The 19,300-nt window shown below is 34.6% G+C and overlaps 1 protein-coding gene across 1 annotated transcript; it reads right to left on the bottom strand.

The window, feature by feature from the left end:
• Positions 1 to 12,125: 12,125 nt before the first annotated feature.
• Positions 12,126 to 17,504, bottom strand: LOC127877212 (uncharacterized). The gene is made up of 6 exons (XM_052422891.1): positions 17,480 to 17,504; positions 17,095 to 17,154; positions 16,272 to 16,436; positions 13,562 to 13,612; positions 12,871 to 13,033; positions 12,126 to 12,492 (listed from the first exon to the last, which is right to left on the bottom strand). The coding sequence occupies exons 2-6, from the start codon at positions 17,152 to 17,154 to the stop codon at positions 12,272 to 12,274; spliced, it is 660 nt and encodes a 219-aa protein (XP_052278851.1). The 5' UTR covers positions 17,480 to 17,504; the 3' UTR covers positions 12,126 to 12,271.
• Between the last annotated feature and the right edge of the window lie 1,796 nt (positions 17,505 to 19,300).

Here is a 19,300-nt window from a genome sequence, read left to right as displayed (position 1 = left end):
TATGTACCTTTAAAAACAGGGTAATAGATAACTTTAAACAAAAATGGTGTCGTTCCCTTGAAAGTAGCTCTGTGCTCGATATGTATAGGCATTTCAAAGTTACCTCAGAATATGAAACATATTTGAATGAAGTCCCTAGAAGCCTAAGATATTATTTTTGTAGATTGAGAATGTCTGCTAATCCTTTACTAATCCAGACTGGGAGACACATAAATAAACCTTGAAATGAAAGATATTGCTTGTACTGCTTAAATAACAACACATTTGATATAGAAGACGAATACCACTTTGTATGTACATGTCCTTGCTTTACCGATTTAAGAAAAAAGTAAATAAATAAGAAATATCGTATACGACCACCAGTGTTTAAATATATACAGTTATTGAAAAGTGTAAATAGAATTGAACTTATCAAATTATCTTCATTTATAAAAGAAGCAGTAGGTGTACGTTCTGTCTTTTGTAACAGTACTGTGTTATTGTTCATCTCCACTGCCTATTGGCAGTCATTAATAAACCGACTCTAATTAATTATTGTTACATGAATAATACTTACTTCTTTCTTACTGTTTATAAACTGTATGTTTATTCAATAACCATTGCTGTAATGTATTTCTTATACACCATTGTTTAATTGAAATGTTGTTAGTGTGTAAAATTCACGTTGTCACTTTGTAAACTATTTCTTGTGTTATAGACGATGTACCATGTACAAGTCTATCTATCTATCTATCTATCTATCTATCTATCTATCTATCTATCTATCTATCTATCTATCTATCTATCTATCTATCTATCTATCTATCTATCTATCTATCTATCTATCTATCTATCTATCTATCTATCTATCTATCTATCCATCCATCCATCCATCCATCCATCCATCCATCCATCCATCCATCCATCCATCCATCCATCCATCCATCCATCCATCCATCCATCCATCCATCCATCCATCCATCCATCCATCCATCCATCCATCCATCCATCCATCCATCCATCCATCCATCCATCCATCCATCCATCCATCCTTCCATCCATCCATCCATCCATCCATCCATCCATCCATCCATCCATCCATCCATCCATCTATCTATCTATCTATCTATCTAAAATAGCTTTTTTGTCATCTTAAATAGCAAACGCGTCAAAATAAAGTATGTTCAGACGATGTACAATTGTCATTGTTTATTGTGTCTGAATGTTTGAGAAAACTACAGAAATCTAAGAAAAACGACAATTACCAGAGTACATAAGGAGACTAAGCGGGTACTTTGCGCATAGTTATCATTAGTTAAGATATTATAAAATATGAGAATACCTTGATTTTCGTCATTAAGCGAGAGCTTTTTCCGCCATTTTGTGCGTACGATGTACTTTTGTGATCACGTGATTCCCCGCAGTGATCTAGGTTGACATGTTCGTACTTTATACCGATTTGTAGCGTTTATATTTGAAGTTCAGTTTTAAAAATTCCATCTTGCTAAGGAGAATAGAATTTTGTATACGATAGAAAAAAATGGTTTAAAAATGAAAGTAAGTAAGGAATGAAGACGGAAGAAAGTAACGCACCGAACTGATGCTACAGTCTTGGTGCTTATGCTTTTCAAGTTTTCAAGTTTCAGTTATGTTTTTGAAAAGCTCAAATCCCTCTAAATTAAGGTCCTTTAATCCATGTGCACAACAAAATAAAATCTCGACAATTAAATATGTGATGAGTTCCTGTGAAATTAGTTTGTACGATCTGCGCGTAGAAAGTCCCTGAATGTTAAATAAAGCACATCGCAGATTGGCCTTCTCAGCGCCGTTCTACTTAAAATTACTACTGAGCTCATCCCCGCCTTTACACGCTAGTGAATAACACACTACATTTACTTTTTTGTAGGAACTGTCAGTCCTGACTGTCTATTTTGTGAACATTCACGACTTTTGCTACCCTGACGGTTGTAAGGCTTTGCAGATTGTGAACATTTTTTGGCTTTTGTCAATGACCGCGGATCACGTGGGTGTCCCTGTGCAGGTGTTTTCTAGTGCAAGTTGATGTTTGGGTTGTTTTCATCGCAAGCCAATGATTGTTTTCCCGTGGAATCGCGTGTATTAGCTCCGTTTAGATTTTTGCTTGGAGATATGCATTTTTACGGTTCAATATTCATGGTCAAATGTGCCTTCATTGAACTTTTTTCAAATGTAGACTTTTCAGCATTTTGCGGTGGCAGACAGGTGATAATGGAAGGGAGCTGTTTTGTCACTCCCGGTGCGCTCAACATGGGGTTTTGTGTGAGAGTTTCTTCTGTTCTCGGAGAACATGTGTATTGGACTTGACAGGGTTTGTGGGTTAGTGTCACACTGATTGGATCTTAAATTTCACGTGGAAAGTCATAATCAATCGAAAATCTAGTGTTGCGCAATCGACGCACATTGCTCATTATCAGTTCAACAGTACCATAATTCCGATTATTGACGATAATTAACCAGGTTTTCCGAAGGAAAAAAACTGGTTATTGGTCTATTTTGGTGTGATTTGTTAGGGTTTCAATTTCCGAATCGGTGAGCTATATAGATCTATATTTGACGCGGGTCACTATCAAAGTTGTTCTGTAAGAAGTCAAGAATTAGCTGATTACAATGTTCACCACAATTTTCAGCAAAACCTCGAAATATAAGGTTAGTTCGCCTTGCCTCATTATCAATCGATTTGTAAGCCCGAATGTTCAAAAACTCCGAATAAGAATTTGCAGTTAATTCAACTTGATTATTTTTTTTATTCATGGACGTCATTGTATTGTGAAGACTAATTAGGATTTGATAACAATTAACTTGGTCACCCAGAATGAGTCGTAACTATACAACCTTTCAATGGATTTTGTTTTAGACAAAATAAAACGTAGAGATTCCACACAATCACAAATTTGAGTACTATATATCCGAACTAACATGGATTAATCGTTCATAACAAATATAATACGTGACATAAACATTCTAATAAATTCTATATAGGAAATAAATACTGATATATAAGAAACAGGTGCTTATACTTATTGTAATAAAACAAATTCAGAAAATAATGTAAAGAGATACTTAATTCATTGTGTCTGACTTGTACAATCAATTTAATGAAATAAAATGCAAATAAACAGAAGTATTCAGCAATATAATTAAGAGTTAAAATGATAATCGCTTTACGTTGATATATTAGAACAAAGATTTCTTTTAAACCGCTTATTCATTATATTCATCTATTACACAAACATTTTATCTCAGTACAATCGTTCTTTTTATACTACCTCGATAGCAAGACCTTCTGATGAATTCTCAAATGCGAATAATTAAAAGAACTTGTTCACTTAATGACGTATTTTACAAACAACAACAATAACAACAACAACATGTCGTTGAATGTATTAAATACAAAGTCGGGATGTTTGATTGATTGCGCATGCGTCAGCGCGGAAGTTTCGAAATTTTACAATGGATATACAAGTATATATTTTATTAGTTAAAAACATTATAAACAAAAATTTAAATTGAAAAGTATGTGAGAAATGAGTGAACACGTGTTCTGTTGATTATTGCACAGTGTACATCGTCTAAACACAAGATATTTCACATACAATTACATGTATGTCACAGGCATAAACAGTAATAATATAAACATAAGCAGCATCGTATATGGTTACGAAAATACTAGGTAAAATACTTGTTATATATGGAGGATAACTATTTGAAGTTAAGTAACAACATAAAAAATATTATTCTTTTAAATCAGAGCTTCTTTTACAAATGTGTCTAATTTAATAAGTTCACATTTATTCGTTGTATTCAGAAATTGGTGGAATTTATAAACAGAAGGCCTGATATAATTACATTTCTTGAGGTAGTTTCTTCTTATATCAATGTATAAAGGAAATTTACAAACAAAATGAAACTCATCGTCGACATCTTATTCGTTACAACCAAGGCAATACGTTTGGTTCGTTTGGTTCGACTCGAAATTCGAAGCTTTGGGACGTAGTATCTTAAGGATTTGGGTAATAAATCTAAATAATTTTCGTAAACAAACAAAGATTTAAAAACAAGGTACATATCTAAAATAGATATATTTTCAACGATCGAAACCATTGTTTAAATGTGGTATAAATATTTTAACATCGACAGAGCTTGGATTATTATCAAATTGTCTTGATTTAGTGATCCATTCATATAGAAGTTATCAACTAGGCGGGCAAAGCGTGCAAGTGGTGGATTTAAACGGATTTTAAATATTCACTTAATTGTGTTAAACAAGTAAGAGCCTTTTCTTACAATATTCATTCTCACAAAACTCATATATATATATATCTTGTTTGTTTGTGAAAAAATGTATAAAAAAAGTTGATTTTATTTAACGCATATGTATTTTTGATTGCTTTAAGTGTTGTTTTTTACGATGAGCTGTATATGCTAAATTCGCAAATAAACTACTGTTCCGTTCTAGTCTGTAATTTATGAAAAAGCAAGAATGTAACTGAAAAACAATCGATAAAAAGATGTGATTTCGACTGGTTTAATCGCACTTACCATTCGTCCATTCAGGTTCTATTTCTCTGCTATGTATTTTAAAGATACATTAAGGCAGGTATTTTTCAAAAGAAAGCTTTACAAGTTTGATAATTTTCATAACTCACTACATTTTTTCTTCGTTATGTTTATGGTTTCTCTTTGCGTATAGGTTGTGTACATTTAAATAATTTGTTAAAACCAAAATTGAAAGGAAAAACGGCAAGTTAAAAAGTCCACTAATAAGTTATCTACCAAATACGTTGACAAAACTCGACTTAGGTAATAAAAACTTCGTATGATAAAGTCCTACGGAAGAATGCTATTCGATTGCAGTCAACAAATTGAAACAATGTTTGAATAATGTCCAATACACCTATATGCATTAATAACACTTCCAATCAAAGGTTTGATAAAGAATTAACTAGTGTGAGGAAGAGAAGATGCTTTAATTAGAAACACAAATGATGGCGTGGAATATATACTTGTAAAAAGGTAAAAGTTGTAGAAACGTGGATGCTTAAAAATCGAATTGCTGTCTACTGTCCAGCCTTTCCTCGCCTAGCTGTTGTTCTATCTCGCAGTCTGTGACATTTGCTCGTTGGCTGTGTGCGGGACGTCATTTATTCGTCGTCCGTCGGTTCGCAATGATCAACAATCGGAAAGCAATGTCAATAAGGATACCTAATTGTTACGAGCATTTGTGATTTGTGATTTTTGTTTAAATTGGCGTCGGGTCGCCTTCAATAATTTTAAACAAGAACACGCCGCCTGGATTTTGTTTCTATGACAAACAAAAGGCTCAGTTACAAACAATAGTATATGGTGGGTACCTGCTAATTATACTGCTATCCAGCTAATTATACTGTTATCCTACTAGATAACGTGCGTATGTTATTTGAACATTATCCCGAAGATTTGCATTTCTTCGCGCGTTGTACCTACAAACTTGGGCAGCATAAACGTCGCTTTTGTTAGAAAGCGACGGATTGCATTCAAAGTTACAAAATGTTTGGCACTGGTTTTCGTGGTGTTTTTGTTCTCTACAGCGGTACCGCTCATCGTGGTAAAATTTATAAACGCCTCAAACCACGACGTCGGCGTCGCTATGAAAACCGTCACTTGTATCATGTCTCGCTTGTATTTCACCAACAACTTTGCCAATCCTCTCATTTATTTGTGCATCAACAGTCGATTTAGGCATAGCGTTTGCAGTATGTTTAAAAAATCGAGGAGTAACACAGTAACATAACTACTTATCGCAAACTGATGCATATGCAATTTGAGGAATGGCGAATGTCAAAAGAAGTGAACAAACAATTGTTCCGACTGTTGATAAAGGATATATGGTTGTAATTGAGCGAAGTAAATACACCTTGTTAAATATTCACAATTATTCAAATATATAAACCATATTTTAAATCCGGACTATTCGACAACATTTACAGTACATTGAACAAATTTTTTAATGTTCATTTTATTCTCAGATTGGGATAACGAGTGAAAATATATGTATTTATTTTATAATGTTGTTGTTGTTTTTTGTTCCGACTTCTTTTTGTGTGCAATCCAATTTCTGTCGTTTTATTTCTTGTTTTTGTGCAGAAAAACTATTTTAGCTCACCTGAGCACAATGTGCTCATGGCGAGCTTTTGTGATCGCCTTTTATCCGTCGTGCGTTGTGCGGCGTCAACATTTGGCCTTGTTAACACTTGAGAGCCCACATTTATTGTCCAAATCTTCATAAAATTTGGTCAGAATGATCGTCTTAATGATATCTAGGATGAATTCAAAAATGGTTATGGTTGCTTAAAAAACATGGCCGCCCGGGGGTAGGGTATTTTTCCTAATATGGCTATATATGACTATAGAAAAACCTTGTTAACACTCTAGAGGCCACATTTATTGTCCGCTCTTCATGAAACTCAGTCGGAAGATTTGTGCCATTGATATCGAATTCCGGTTGGTTAAAAACATAGCCACCAGCGGGCGGAGCAAACGATATGCACATTTTATTTCATGTTAAAAACACGTACATTTTTCGGATTTTCGTTTTCGGATACTGCATTTTTCGCCGATTTTATTTATGTTTGAAGTCCTTAATAAACAAGCATTCTATGAGGAATACGCATACGATGATACGTACGGTCTGATTTATAATATTACGCATAGTATTTACCAGAAATTTCAACAAGAAAGAATATAAAATAGTACATAAAGTGAGGGCTCGAGGAGATGGGGGGGGGACTGCCCTTTATCTCCGTTGGGAATCTGCGTTGCCAAATCCCCCGGCTTAATTTTCCTGATTTTAAATTTGGGACAATTGATACCCCTGCTGGCTATAGTAAAACGTTGTTAACACTCTAGAGACCACATTGTTTTATCCGATTTTAATGAATCTTGGTCAGAAGCTTTGTCAAAATGATATCTTGGACGAGTTCGAAAATGGTTCTAGTTGGTTGAAAAACATGGCCGCCATGTGGCGGGGCATTTTACCTTATATGGCTATAGTAAAAACTTGTTAATACTATTAATACTCTTAAAGTCACATTTATTGTCCAATCTTCATAACACTTGGTCAGAACATCGGTTTTAATGATATCTTGGATCAGTTCGAAAATAGTCCCGGTCTGTTGAAAAACATGCCCGCCATGGGATAAGGAATTTATCCTAATATAGCTATTGTAAAACCGTGTTAGCACTCTGAAAGTTACATTTATAGTTCACTTTTTATTAACCTTGGTCAGAACATTTGTTCTAATGATATCTTGGGGCTGCACTGAGCAGGTCAGTTCCTTTGTATCTCCGGTGAGCGACTTTGTGCCTTTCAGGACCTCTTGTTTTTTTCTTATACATTCTTTGATGATTAATTTATGTATATATTAGAAAAATGTGCTTCTCTGGACGCAGATTAATGTTTTATATTTTCTTGTGGGTCAGAAAGTTACCATTATGTTGCTATTTTGAATATAACCATTAAGTAATACAAATGAAATTGAATCGAATTGATATCCTCGACGTGGCATTTGCCTTGACAGTTACGAGACGGCGACAATCGCTTTATTCCATCGATGTGTTTTGTCGTGTTTTTGTGTGTGTTTTGTTGTTGTTGTATAGGCTATTGGAACCTTGCCTAAAATAAAATACTTTAGGTTGTTAAAAGCTCATAAGCCCTCAAAATCAACGAATAAATAAAGTTAACACATACAAAAATCAATTTTCTTTATAGCAATAGCCATAAACATTTAACGCTAGATGTGGTCTGGTAACAATACCACAAGAAGCGCTACTATTTTGTTTTGATGTTGTCAAACTCTACCCGTCCATTTCAAGACAAAAAGGTTTAGAAGCTTGTGGAGAGGGATTAAATACAAGAAAAGATAAGACAATCACATCGAACGCGATAGAAAACGTTTAATGTTCAATGGTACAGAATATCAAGAGATAAAAGGTGTTGCCATAGGATCAAAACTAGGAAGGCATTATGTAAGTAGATTTATGCGAAAATGGGATGACAATCTGATGAAAATTGCATGTCTACTAATCTTTTATAACAGGTATATTGAAGATGGTTTTGGACTTCGGACTCGTACGAGAAATCAGCTTGATAAATTCATAGAACATGCCGATAAGAACGACGAAAGCATACAGGTAGAAATGAGAGTGGATGCCAACGAGATTGATGTTTTAGATACAATCGTTAAGATAAAAAAATGGGTCGCTGACTATATCATTATACACGAAACCCATCCATAAATACATGTATCTTAATTAAAAGTCAAGCCGTCCTACACAAACAAAAGAAATCATTCCATACAGTCAGACCATACAACTCAATAAAATATGCTCCAATGATGACGATTATCAACATTATAAACTTAAACCCAGACACCATCTTTGCAAGCTTGGATATAGTTGCTTGACTGACAGTTTCAATGTGCTGAAAGATTAAGCAGGGTTTATCTATTGAAACCAAGCGAAAAAAATAAAGAAGACAAGAAAAGAGTACCTCTCGTTCTGACATTATCAAGACAACTACCAAATATCCACAATATTGTACGAAGACACCTATTCTTGCTGAATCAGTCAGAGAATATGAGGAGGTGTTCACCACTACCCCGCTTAAAGCATATAGAAGCGATAATAATATATCTGATGTTCTTGTTCATGGGAAAATAAATCGTATTGTGAGTAGTGGGGTGAACCAAGGAGCAAGATGTACAGGTAATTGTGTAGTTTGTGAAATGTAAGGAAGAGGTCTACACAAGAATGACGGAATAGCAGGAGTTTTCTTATCGAAAAGGCAAAGTTGTGAGACGTGAAACATTATTTACGGCATTAACTAACTCAAACTAACTCAAATGTCAAAAGGTGGTGTATGTGGGTCAAACGTCATTTAAACAAAGACTGAAAGAACACGAAGCGGATGTAAGACTCCCAAGGAAAAATCTGCCAAAAAGCAGCAATATGGTTTAGTTACGCTATAAACAATTTTAAAAACTGTGTTTTTGGAAAAAAAAAGGTCATATGTCAGGTTATTTCAAATATATCCGATCCCAAAATTGAAGGTGCGCAGAATCAAGTGTCTGGTGATATGTTTGAAAACTTATATCATATCAGCACACATGTTCTTTGAGTTCATTTCTGTAACAAAAATGGAACGGACTTAAGAAAGGAACGCCGGAAGGACGGACAGACGGAAGAACGGAGGGAAGGAAGGGCATAACTAAACCAAATATTACATATAAATACTGTGTTTAAAAATCAAGATCCATTAAGTTAATTCTATCGCAATCTCATTGAGACTTGAGGTCTCGACTGTAAGGCGACGCCATATACACGCTGGTAATGCGGAGACTTTGATAACAGATGGTACATCGATAACAGACAATAACAAAAGCCACACGCGAGAGGTAAGTTCCTCAGTTTTTTTTAGACAAGGCACATGGTCGAGTTTATAAATGGTGTATCATTTTCTATTGGGAAGAAAAAAATCACGGAAGAATAGAAGATTTCCCCCCCCCCCCCACAAAAAAAAATAAAAAAATTAGAAAATTTGGTCGGAAAACAGCATGAATTGGATGAAAAGTAAACTTTTTAACACAATAAAACAACTTAATATTACAATAATTTTTTTGATATTCCAGCATGTAGAGTAATCACTGTGCTTCAAATACTAAAATTTTGATAGTATTCAATGAAATGTAAACGAAGTATTTTCAATAGGTTGTATTCGTGAAGTTGCAGACACTTTGATTCCCGATAAAATACTTCGGATAACAGAGACTTCCAACAAATTGAGCAATCTGATGCCGAGTTTTACCTTCTACCTGAAATGCATTTATGTACATTATGGCTATTCTTACCAAACATTTTGAAGTACGAATCAACGTGCATAGTCAAACGCGACAGGTTGGGAATCAATGCATAACTTAATTACAAACACATGTGAAATATAAACTATTAATTAATACTATTAATATTATAATTGCATTTTTAAATAAGATTAAAATGTTTATTTCTTATTGGTAACTTGAGATTCAGAGAGATGAAAATACAACGGATTATGTGGATCAACACGATCGTGTTTAATTTTACTTATAGCAGGGCTCTAAATAACGGGAGCGAAGGGGTCTTTAAGAGGCAAAATACACATTTATTCTTCATAAAATCTTATGCCGTTGGTGCTCATTAGAATTGCATCAACAAGACGATACTAATGCGAAGCCACACAATTAATAAGAGAATGGAAAACTTCCTTTATCTTGAGCTCTGCTCTTAGGGAGCACTTCCTTTTACACAACCATAACGCTAGCTCGAAGTGCAATTGACCTGACCCTATATCACTGTATTGTTTGAGTTAAAAAAAAAGTTCGGACCCGCATCGCGGCTGATATTTATCTTTAAGTATCAGTTTCGCTACAAGGACCGTTAGTTAAAATTGTTTACGCTCGTGTACTAAGCACAGATCCGGCGGTTGGGTGACTCGAAAACTGGAAAATATATGGTCATATAGACTGTACTTATCAGACATATGGAACTAGTTTCACATTTATCTTTCACAAGTTTACAGAAGCATAATCATATTCCAAATGGATAAGACAATGATTCGGTAATTCGTTTTTAATTTACTTCAGTTCATAAATTTGTATGCATTGCCTGCTTTCTATAACAGTATTCCACAGCGAATTCTGCATTTCTGATTCAATAAACAGAATGTGGTTTATCTGGTAAAAAGTGTTGACTAATCGGGAATCGAAGTGTCATTGTCATTGAGATGATCGGTTAAATAAGTGAAAATTTGGCACCCGTCTCTTTAAACTTTTGAATTTTATCAAATACGTTTGTAAACTAAAATGTAAGATGTTGCAACATTAATGGATATATTGAACTTTTATTTCGAAAAGTAAGCACGATCTTGGTTTGTTTTCAAGTATTTTTATTATGTTGAAATATGTACTGAATTTCCATTTCATGCCGATTATCGATGGAATTGTATCGTGCTTTTTATATTATCCACCGTTTTTCTGCGAATTTATCTCTTCGTAATACAAAGTGCTATACCATTTATCGACCAAACAATGTCCCGTGACTGAAAACCGAATGAACAGAAGATAAATGTAAATAAAAGGCTGAATAACTCTTTTCTCGCACGTTGCATTTGTTGCTCTCTGTTGTCAAGGTGCCATCTGTTATCAAAGCATTGCCAGCGTGTAATATCTAAAGCATATTACCTAACCGTGTCGGTCGAATGTTTATGTACACGTGGTTTAACATCATTTGATGTTAAGCTTATATCGACGAGTATATATTCCGAGTAATATGACCATCCTCCGCACAGGACTGATATAAGAACCTCCTGTTGACCATTATATAAAAATATATATCAGGCAACGTTATATCAGGTAGATCTCAATGCGGTGGTATCGTGAATAGATTGAAAGGCGTTTATCCAGTGGGCCGAACGTAGCGTCCGTGTGGAGTACATCCTCATACAAATGTCTGGGAAATTAACTCTCAGTAAATGTTTTGCAGTTAATAAGGGTTAAAAATGCAACAGAGCAACAGTGTGATACTTGGGAAAATATGTTTATATGATATTCATGAACGATACGGCCCATTACTGTTAAATCAACCAAATGTTAGCTTTGTGTTCATTAGTAAACTTAGTCTTTGAACCATATACTTTTCATGTGCATAAGACGGGCATTTGTGGAAGTGTCCGTCTCTGAAATGTTTGCGTTCGTTAATCTTCAAATAAAAAAAGGATTTGGAGTGTAAATGCGTGTGTATCAAACCACGAGGACGTTAGTAAATAACGATCCCACTACATATATTTCGATGCTTACTCATATCACGCTATTTGTACATTTTAATTGAAACATTTATTTGCTTTGCTTCGCTGTTGTTCGAAGCTCCTCTCTGCATCGTCTACATGTAGTTTAAAAAGGCTAAATCTGATATTAAAAATGACAGATCCTTCGGAAATAACGTATATACATGAACATACCTTATACTAGTAATACGATTGTGAAATATACAGAGAGAATTAGATAATGTATTAACAATATCAACAACACAACACAAACAATGTTATTAAGTTTTATTCAGTTAATACAGAAATTTAAATAGTGTTGCTTAAACTTGTTGTTTCGTGTTTTCTATTGCATATGTGCGCTGTTAGGAAGTAAAACTGGAATCAGGTAAGCGCAAAATTGCTGTTGTAAGGTCATCATTAACCCCACCAACCCCACCATGGCCTCTCGTAGCCTTCGACGCAGATCCGAACCCAGCGCCAGCGCCAGCCCCACAATCCGCAACCCCATGACACGCAGCGGCGAAGGTTGTTGTAGGCGAGGCACACGGATCTACTACAGGGCCACCACGCGACGCGTCTCCAACGGCAACAGCGGGACCAACGGGGCCGTCTATGCCAAATCGGTGCTGGCCATATTTCTGCTGGGGCAGAAAATGGAAGTAATAATACATTATAAGCTCAATATTGTTTGGGATAAAAGGAAATTCAAATTATTTGTTATTAGCGCTTATGAGCGTATGGTTGTCATCAATTCTCACATTAGATTACAAAGTTTCCGTATTTACCTTTGGGTGTATTTATTTTTATTGATAATAACAAAATTGCTGCTGCTTAACTGATATTGCATCAATGTATATTTCTATAAATCATTAGAGCTTCAATGAACACAAAACATACATGTTCTCGAAAAGATTGAAAATATCTAGGTTATCCAAAGTTTATAAATATAAAGCTTGTACGAGCAAAAGCAATAGAAACATGGTTAATGTGAGATAAGGAGGATACTATTTACGCACGCCTCTTCGAGAGTTCCTTTGGTTCCTCTGGTTCCTGAGGTTCCTCTACCTCGCAGGGCACTTTCACATGCTGCACGATCTTCCCCTTGCAGAGTGTGTTGGCCGGTACGACGCCACTGTACGCACTCTCCACGTAACAGGCGTTGTCGCCCTCTACGTCGGGCTGTAATTGGAGGAGGTCATAATATGAGCTTCCAAACCCGCTATAAAATCACTTGAAAGGACAAATAATTTATGAAACAACATTACATGAAACAATCTAATGGGTTATTAAATGTAAACAAAACCTCATGTGCCATCTGCATAAATGACTTTTAACTACCTTATAGTTAAATGTCCAGTAATAACAATTATATTATACTTATATGTTGGAACTAAAGGTAGTTTTAATTTTTCAGACAACTGAAATTTGTATATAATATAATAAGCCTATTTTTTCTCAAATCAATTACGGTTGTCAAGCATTCATTAAACTTTTTTTAAACTAAATGATCATTCTCTTACATCCTACATTTGCACACAAATGCATACATTTGTTAAAAATATATAAACGTGTTCTTGTTGTTATTTTGACGCATGTGTAATGTTGTTTTTTTTGTTGTTTTATTGTGTTTGTGTTTTTTTCGACGATAAGCTGTATATGCCTTAGTTGCAAGTAAACTAAATTAAAAATGCTAAAAAAAATACTTACCACCCCGATCACACAGTCACCGCTGATAGGGTCGCGCACTATTAGCCAACCCTTAAAAAGAAACGGCCTTGATAATGCGAAGCCATGATACAAATATATGCATACATGGAGAAATCGAGTCTTGGCATTTACTTGCATGGTATTTCTTGTGTGAGAATATTAGGAATAACAGCCGGCAGTGAAACCAATGTGAAACGCACGTACTAATGTAATACTAAAACGGTAAATGTATATGTATGTTAAACAAGATTTCAATTTTACATTGATTGTTTTAAATATAATGAACGAAATGTTCGAAAATTCTATTTCATGTAAACCACAGTACCCAACCTACAATATAATGTAAATAAACGGCATAAATCAAATAAAATTAACATACAGAGAAGAATAATAACCCATTTTTATCCCATTTTCACAGCGACATTGACGGTATAACACGTTGTGGGATATACTTGCTTGTATTCAACACTGTGGAATATACCTGTCGCGTGCACGGACTACTTTTTAAATGACGTCATGCGATATGCGCTAAAATTAGGTCGATATTGTTTGGTTCATTGATCGAATTTTAAGGTCACCCATTAGAAGAAAATGTGCACATTTTGCAGAAAAACATATATCTGACATATTCACCAAAAGAAATGTTGAAATAAAATATGAAATTACACGATTTTTGTTTTGTTATTTTTTTATTTATAACAAAGTCGACAAAACTTAAGCTTCAAAATTATACGACCTTCAACCTTTAAAACTAGTCATATGACATAATTTTTCGCCATCCGTATAATGAATCAGCTGATTGATGGCGTCATAAAATGGCATACTTGTTGCGTCATTTTCCTCATTTTTTTGACGATTTATTATAAACGCGACTTATTTCACATTTTTTCTACATGTACTGTATGTCGACATATCTGAATTGTCAATTGATCACATTTTCCTTATTTCGTGTAATGTGCATTGCTTATAACCAAAGCATATACTTTTGACATTTAACTTAAATATTAAGAATGTACAACAAGCCATACACATATCGCACAGTTCATGAATAATCTGCTATGTTTGCTTTCCTATTTAATTCACGTTAGGCATAGAGCTGTGTAAAGTATAAGATGGTAAAAATAGCACCACACTGGAATTGGGAACGTCCCATTTTGTACACGGGTATTTTCTACTTATTTATCTGTTGTGTACTGGAATGTTTTCCATTCTTTGTGTATTTATATATTAAATTATTTTCTCGTACAATAAGGGCATTTACCATAGATAAATAAAACATTGTGCAAGTTTAAACATAATTATGTTTGTATGCAGAAATCTGCAAATGCAACCGAGTTTACCAACGGCTATTATTAGATAAACTGCTCCGGTTCATTTGAACAGCAGTAATGTAGAGTACATGACGTAGCGTGTGACGAAGAAGAAAGTTTATCGCGTTCATAAACTCATTTGAATAAAGTGATAGAATGGCATAAGGGTCTTTATTTAACTATGCTAAAATAATTATTAAAGACCCTAGATGCAAAATCGTCAATTATTGAGTTAAATGGATTATTAGATGGATTTTAAAGGATAATTAAAGGTAAGATACTAGTTCTTACGTGTTTTGATTTTTGATTGTACTTTTGTCGTTCCCTGTTCTCGGGGAAATGATTTTAACATGGGCGCCATTGATGCATCGGATCACACACGGCATACCCATAACATTTTATAAAAAACACGTTCTGCGCGTCCTTAAATTCGTCCGAAGTCGGAAAACGTATTGCCCTGTATATTTTGTCAAATAAAGTGTCAGTCGCTGCAATTGTCTGTTTACTCGTCAAAATTGTCAAGGTCTTCGATAGCTAAAGAAACTTCAGCGTACAGTTTATTTAGTATTGAAAGACCTGTACAAAGTCGCGCCAGTCAAAAATCATAAAAAGCGACATAAAGTAATGGTAGCCAGAACTAGGTCGTCGATGGTGTACATGTATGTTGACATCGACAGCATTTTGTCAGGAGCAATCGCCGCCATATTGGATTTGATCATTTTCTTTCGAAAATAAAATGAATTATAGTAAAGTAAAATCTTCTTTTCGCGGTCGTAATGTGTTAAAATTCGCATACTGCGTAAAATTGAATGTAGGCATATGGTGATATTTTTTACTTGTTTTACAGTTTGTGTGTGAATTTTTTAAAGACTATTTTGCGTACCAGAACAAATACATGTATATCACTACGCATGGTTACATTTGTTAGATTTTAAGCGCTTTTATGACTGAATTAAAATTATTGTTAAGGTTATTAGATCTATTTATGTTAAATGTCACGTTGAAAAAATCAAATGGGATAAATAGAATACTAGGATTAGCGTTGAATACAGAGAAGTTTATGTTGCTCGGCTCGAACACCGAAAGCGCTCGCCAAGGCTCGCGCTTCCGGCGTTCTAAGCCTCGCAACATAAACTTCTCTGTATTCAACGCTAACCTAGTATTCTCTATATGCCTAGCGTCTTGAAAAAAGGCCTTGGCAAACAGCGTAGACCCAGATGAGACGCCGCATGATGCGGCGTCTCATTAGGGTCTGCGCTGTTTGCTTAAAGGAATTTTTGTAAAAAATATTTTTAATATAGAAATAAATATACTAGAAATCCCCAATTTTGGAAATAAGGTGATCCAATTCAGAAGGATGGGAGAATCCATTAGGCATACATGGGTTAAATTATACGTACGTCCTGGTTGAGAATGGTCGATAGCAGAGACCCAGTGCTGTTATACAGATTCATGCCTGCTCGAGTCACTTTGACATTGTACACATTGCCTTCGTCATCCGTTAAGTTGCCTGGTGGCGGTGGTGGTGGTGTTGGTCGCGTTGAAGGAGTTGGAACTGTAATCGGCTGAAAGCACACTCGTTTTGTTTTAAGGTTTGAACTATTGTCACTTATACAACTCTTCAATCACAATACATGTAGTTTCAACTTGGTTTTTGTAAGTAAATTAATTGACCGTGTTCATGACCCAATACGACTTATACGGCATTATAGATTTGATAAATGTAATTGTATGTTCATTATCAATGCACTTAACACGCAAGTGATTAGTTATGAAGCCATTCCATACAAATAAAATGTGTGTAATTCTTGTAAAACAAATTAAGTTGAATAGTTGCATAAACATAATAGGACCGAGTTATGTCAAAACAAGGACATTTGTCTGGGGGGGGCTTAACTGCTAGAGAGAGAAAAAAAAAACTCATAGAAAAAACTGTTTTTGTAAGTTTGTTATTCATTAAATATAAACAAAGCTGATAATTATCTAATGCAGCAGCTTAATGCCATGGATATGCAGTAAGTTACCAAACACTGCTTAATACGTAGCATTATTAACAAACACGATGTACGTATAAAAAGATAAAGAAATACAGATTAATAAAAATAAATAACATTTATAGCAAAATATAACATATTAAATTTTATAAAGCATTTATAAATCAATGTATGACTGTTAACCAAAGCATTTTATTTCACATTTTAAAATACAAAACAGCGAACATACCGGCAACTTTTGCCCAAAGCCTCCCGCTACGAAACACAACACAACCACAAACGGCAGCATCTGTAATTACAATCGACATGAAATTAAACCAACGAATTTGAAAAAATGTGTACACGAAGATACTTTAATAATTGTAACGGTCCTTTAAAATTAAAGTCCGTCTTTAAGTATGGATTTACGATTTTAAAGCATGTTGAGATTACATAGCTTTATTCCAGCATTGCCGTGATAATGCTGCCATGCGTCTTTACTTCCAACCCGATTAAACTTCATTAAACATAATGTTTTTATATGTAGATTGAAACATAAACTTTTTACAACACTAATCACACTCAAACGAATTTGCAAAGTCCAGCTATAATAAATGCACTTATTTTTCACTTACTTTTAGAGTAAGACCTTGTCTTAAACTGATGAAAAATATTTTCGTCCATAGCTTCTTATAGTGAAGCAGTGGTAATACAATAACCAATCATTTACGTGAATGTAAGCTGACTCACCAATGTAAATGTGTACGACCAATCAGAATTTCAATAAATGCGACACTGGATATACATGCACATGTACAAGGATCTGAATCATTTAAGTAAATTTTGAAAATGTATGCTGAATGGCTCTCCACTAAGAGGAGTAGTTGGTTCACGCAAGTCTCACTTCAGCGACCCGGGCTTAATTCCCGAGAGCATGTGAGCTTGGTTGGCGGTCACGAAACCGGACTGGTGTAGTTTTCTCCGGGTACTTCGGCTCACCTTCTCCATAATTCAATACCACACATTAATTAAAATTATTTTAATAAAAAAAGAATAGCTGGAAATTGCAGCCATATTTCAAAATTTGACCCAACCATAATGATTCTTATACATTTATCAGGCAGGCGTGCTGTGCTGGAACACAATCTGGGCCCTCGCATAATGCAGTCTCATTGAGGACGGATATTATAAACTTCGAAATCACAATTTGTGCTTGGAATGCATAGCATGTATTAATTGCTTTTTCTTTTTGTACGAGATATACTTAATAAAAAGACATTTAACAGTATTGTTTGAAAACCTCTTATCTAGAATCTGATAGAAAGCTTCAGCAGCCGAAATTCCGCTTTGTTTATATATAATACAATTTATTTAAGCCCTAGAATGACGATGTCCAAACATTTACGAGCGAACGCGCGATTGGCTTCGGATAACTCATTTCAACTACGTCGTTTTTCCGACGCTCCCGACGCTGCACGAAGCAAATCTCGCGTTTTCTCGTATATCTCTAGATATCGTCGTCGATAAATAAACACGAACATTTTGTATCTATGTTACCATACCTCATCTAGCATTGAAATTTTGGCTATTGCAATAAGGAACGCTGATTTTTATGGGTTAATTTTTTTAAAGAAATATTTTACGAAATATTTTGATTTTGAGTATTATGTGAATTTAATGTTGCCATATTGTCACTTTTCAGAGGCTGACAGCTGAATGGTAAATCCTTATTGTGCCATGAATGTTTTGAACTTACATTTTGATTAAACTGTTAACAAAGTATATTTACTGGGTTTTGTGTTTAGTTTTGCGCGCAAAAAGCCAACCATTGAAATAATGTTTATTTGAACTCGGTTAAACGACGTCTGTTGAAAAGCAAATACGGTAACTTGCTCATGAGCTTGCAAGTTTACAAAACCGGATGTTTTTGTGTTCCTGATTAGCCAGCTTGAATACTCCGATTTAAATCCGTGATTTAATATTTTTTCTCACTCGATTAAACGGTGTATCCGTATATCATGCTTAAATCGAATAACTGACAGATTTGAATCGATATATCTAATCAAAATATCTAAATATGTCAATATTTAATATTTACTATTATTATATTGCTCATGCGCGTGGAAAGCTTTAATTTAGATTCATAACATATACAAACTACAATCCATTGGTTGCCGGAGTTACCAATGAGATAAAACTTCGCTTTAAATAGTATGTTGTGATTGTGTGCGTAACATGTGTAAGAAACAGAATTGCATTAATTTTACAAGTTGAATTTGTAACCAATAACAAATACTTTATTGTAATAAAATTTAATCTAAAGCGCATTTAAAAACGATACGATCGTACGATTGTCTTTCTTCAGGTTTAAACTTCCAAAATAGAAATACTTTTCCACTTTTACGAACCTGTAGTTGAACAATAAATAACAGTCACGTTCAAACATGTAAACGTTG

The sequence above is a fragment of the Dreissena polymorpha genome, chromosome 4, assembly GCF_020536995.1.
Source record: "Dreissena polymorpha isolate Duluth1 chromosome 4, UMN_Dpol_1.0, whole genome shotgun sequence".
Lineage (NCBI taxonomy): Eukaryota > Metazoa > Mollusca > Bivalvia > Myida > Dreissenidae > Dreissena > Dreissena polymorpha.
This window is presented reverse-complemented; position numbering and strand designations above follow the sequence as displayed.

Bases quoted from the DNA above. Each gene is read 5' to 3' on its own strand.
- LOC127877212 (XM_052422891.1), bottom strand. From the start codon at position 17,154: ATGCTGCCGTTTGTGGTTGTGTTGTGTTTCGTAGCGGGAGGCTTTGGG. The intron at 13,034-13,561 runs GTAAGTATTTTT...CTCCAATTACAG, and splicing joins GTGACTGTGTGATCGGGGTG to CCCGACGTAGAGGGCGACAA. The intron at 12,493-12,870 runs GTGCGTAAATAG...CTGCCCCAGCAG, and splicing joins AAAGGAACTCTCGAAGAGGC to AAATATGGCCAGCACCGATT.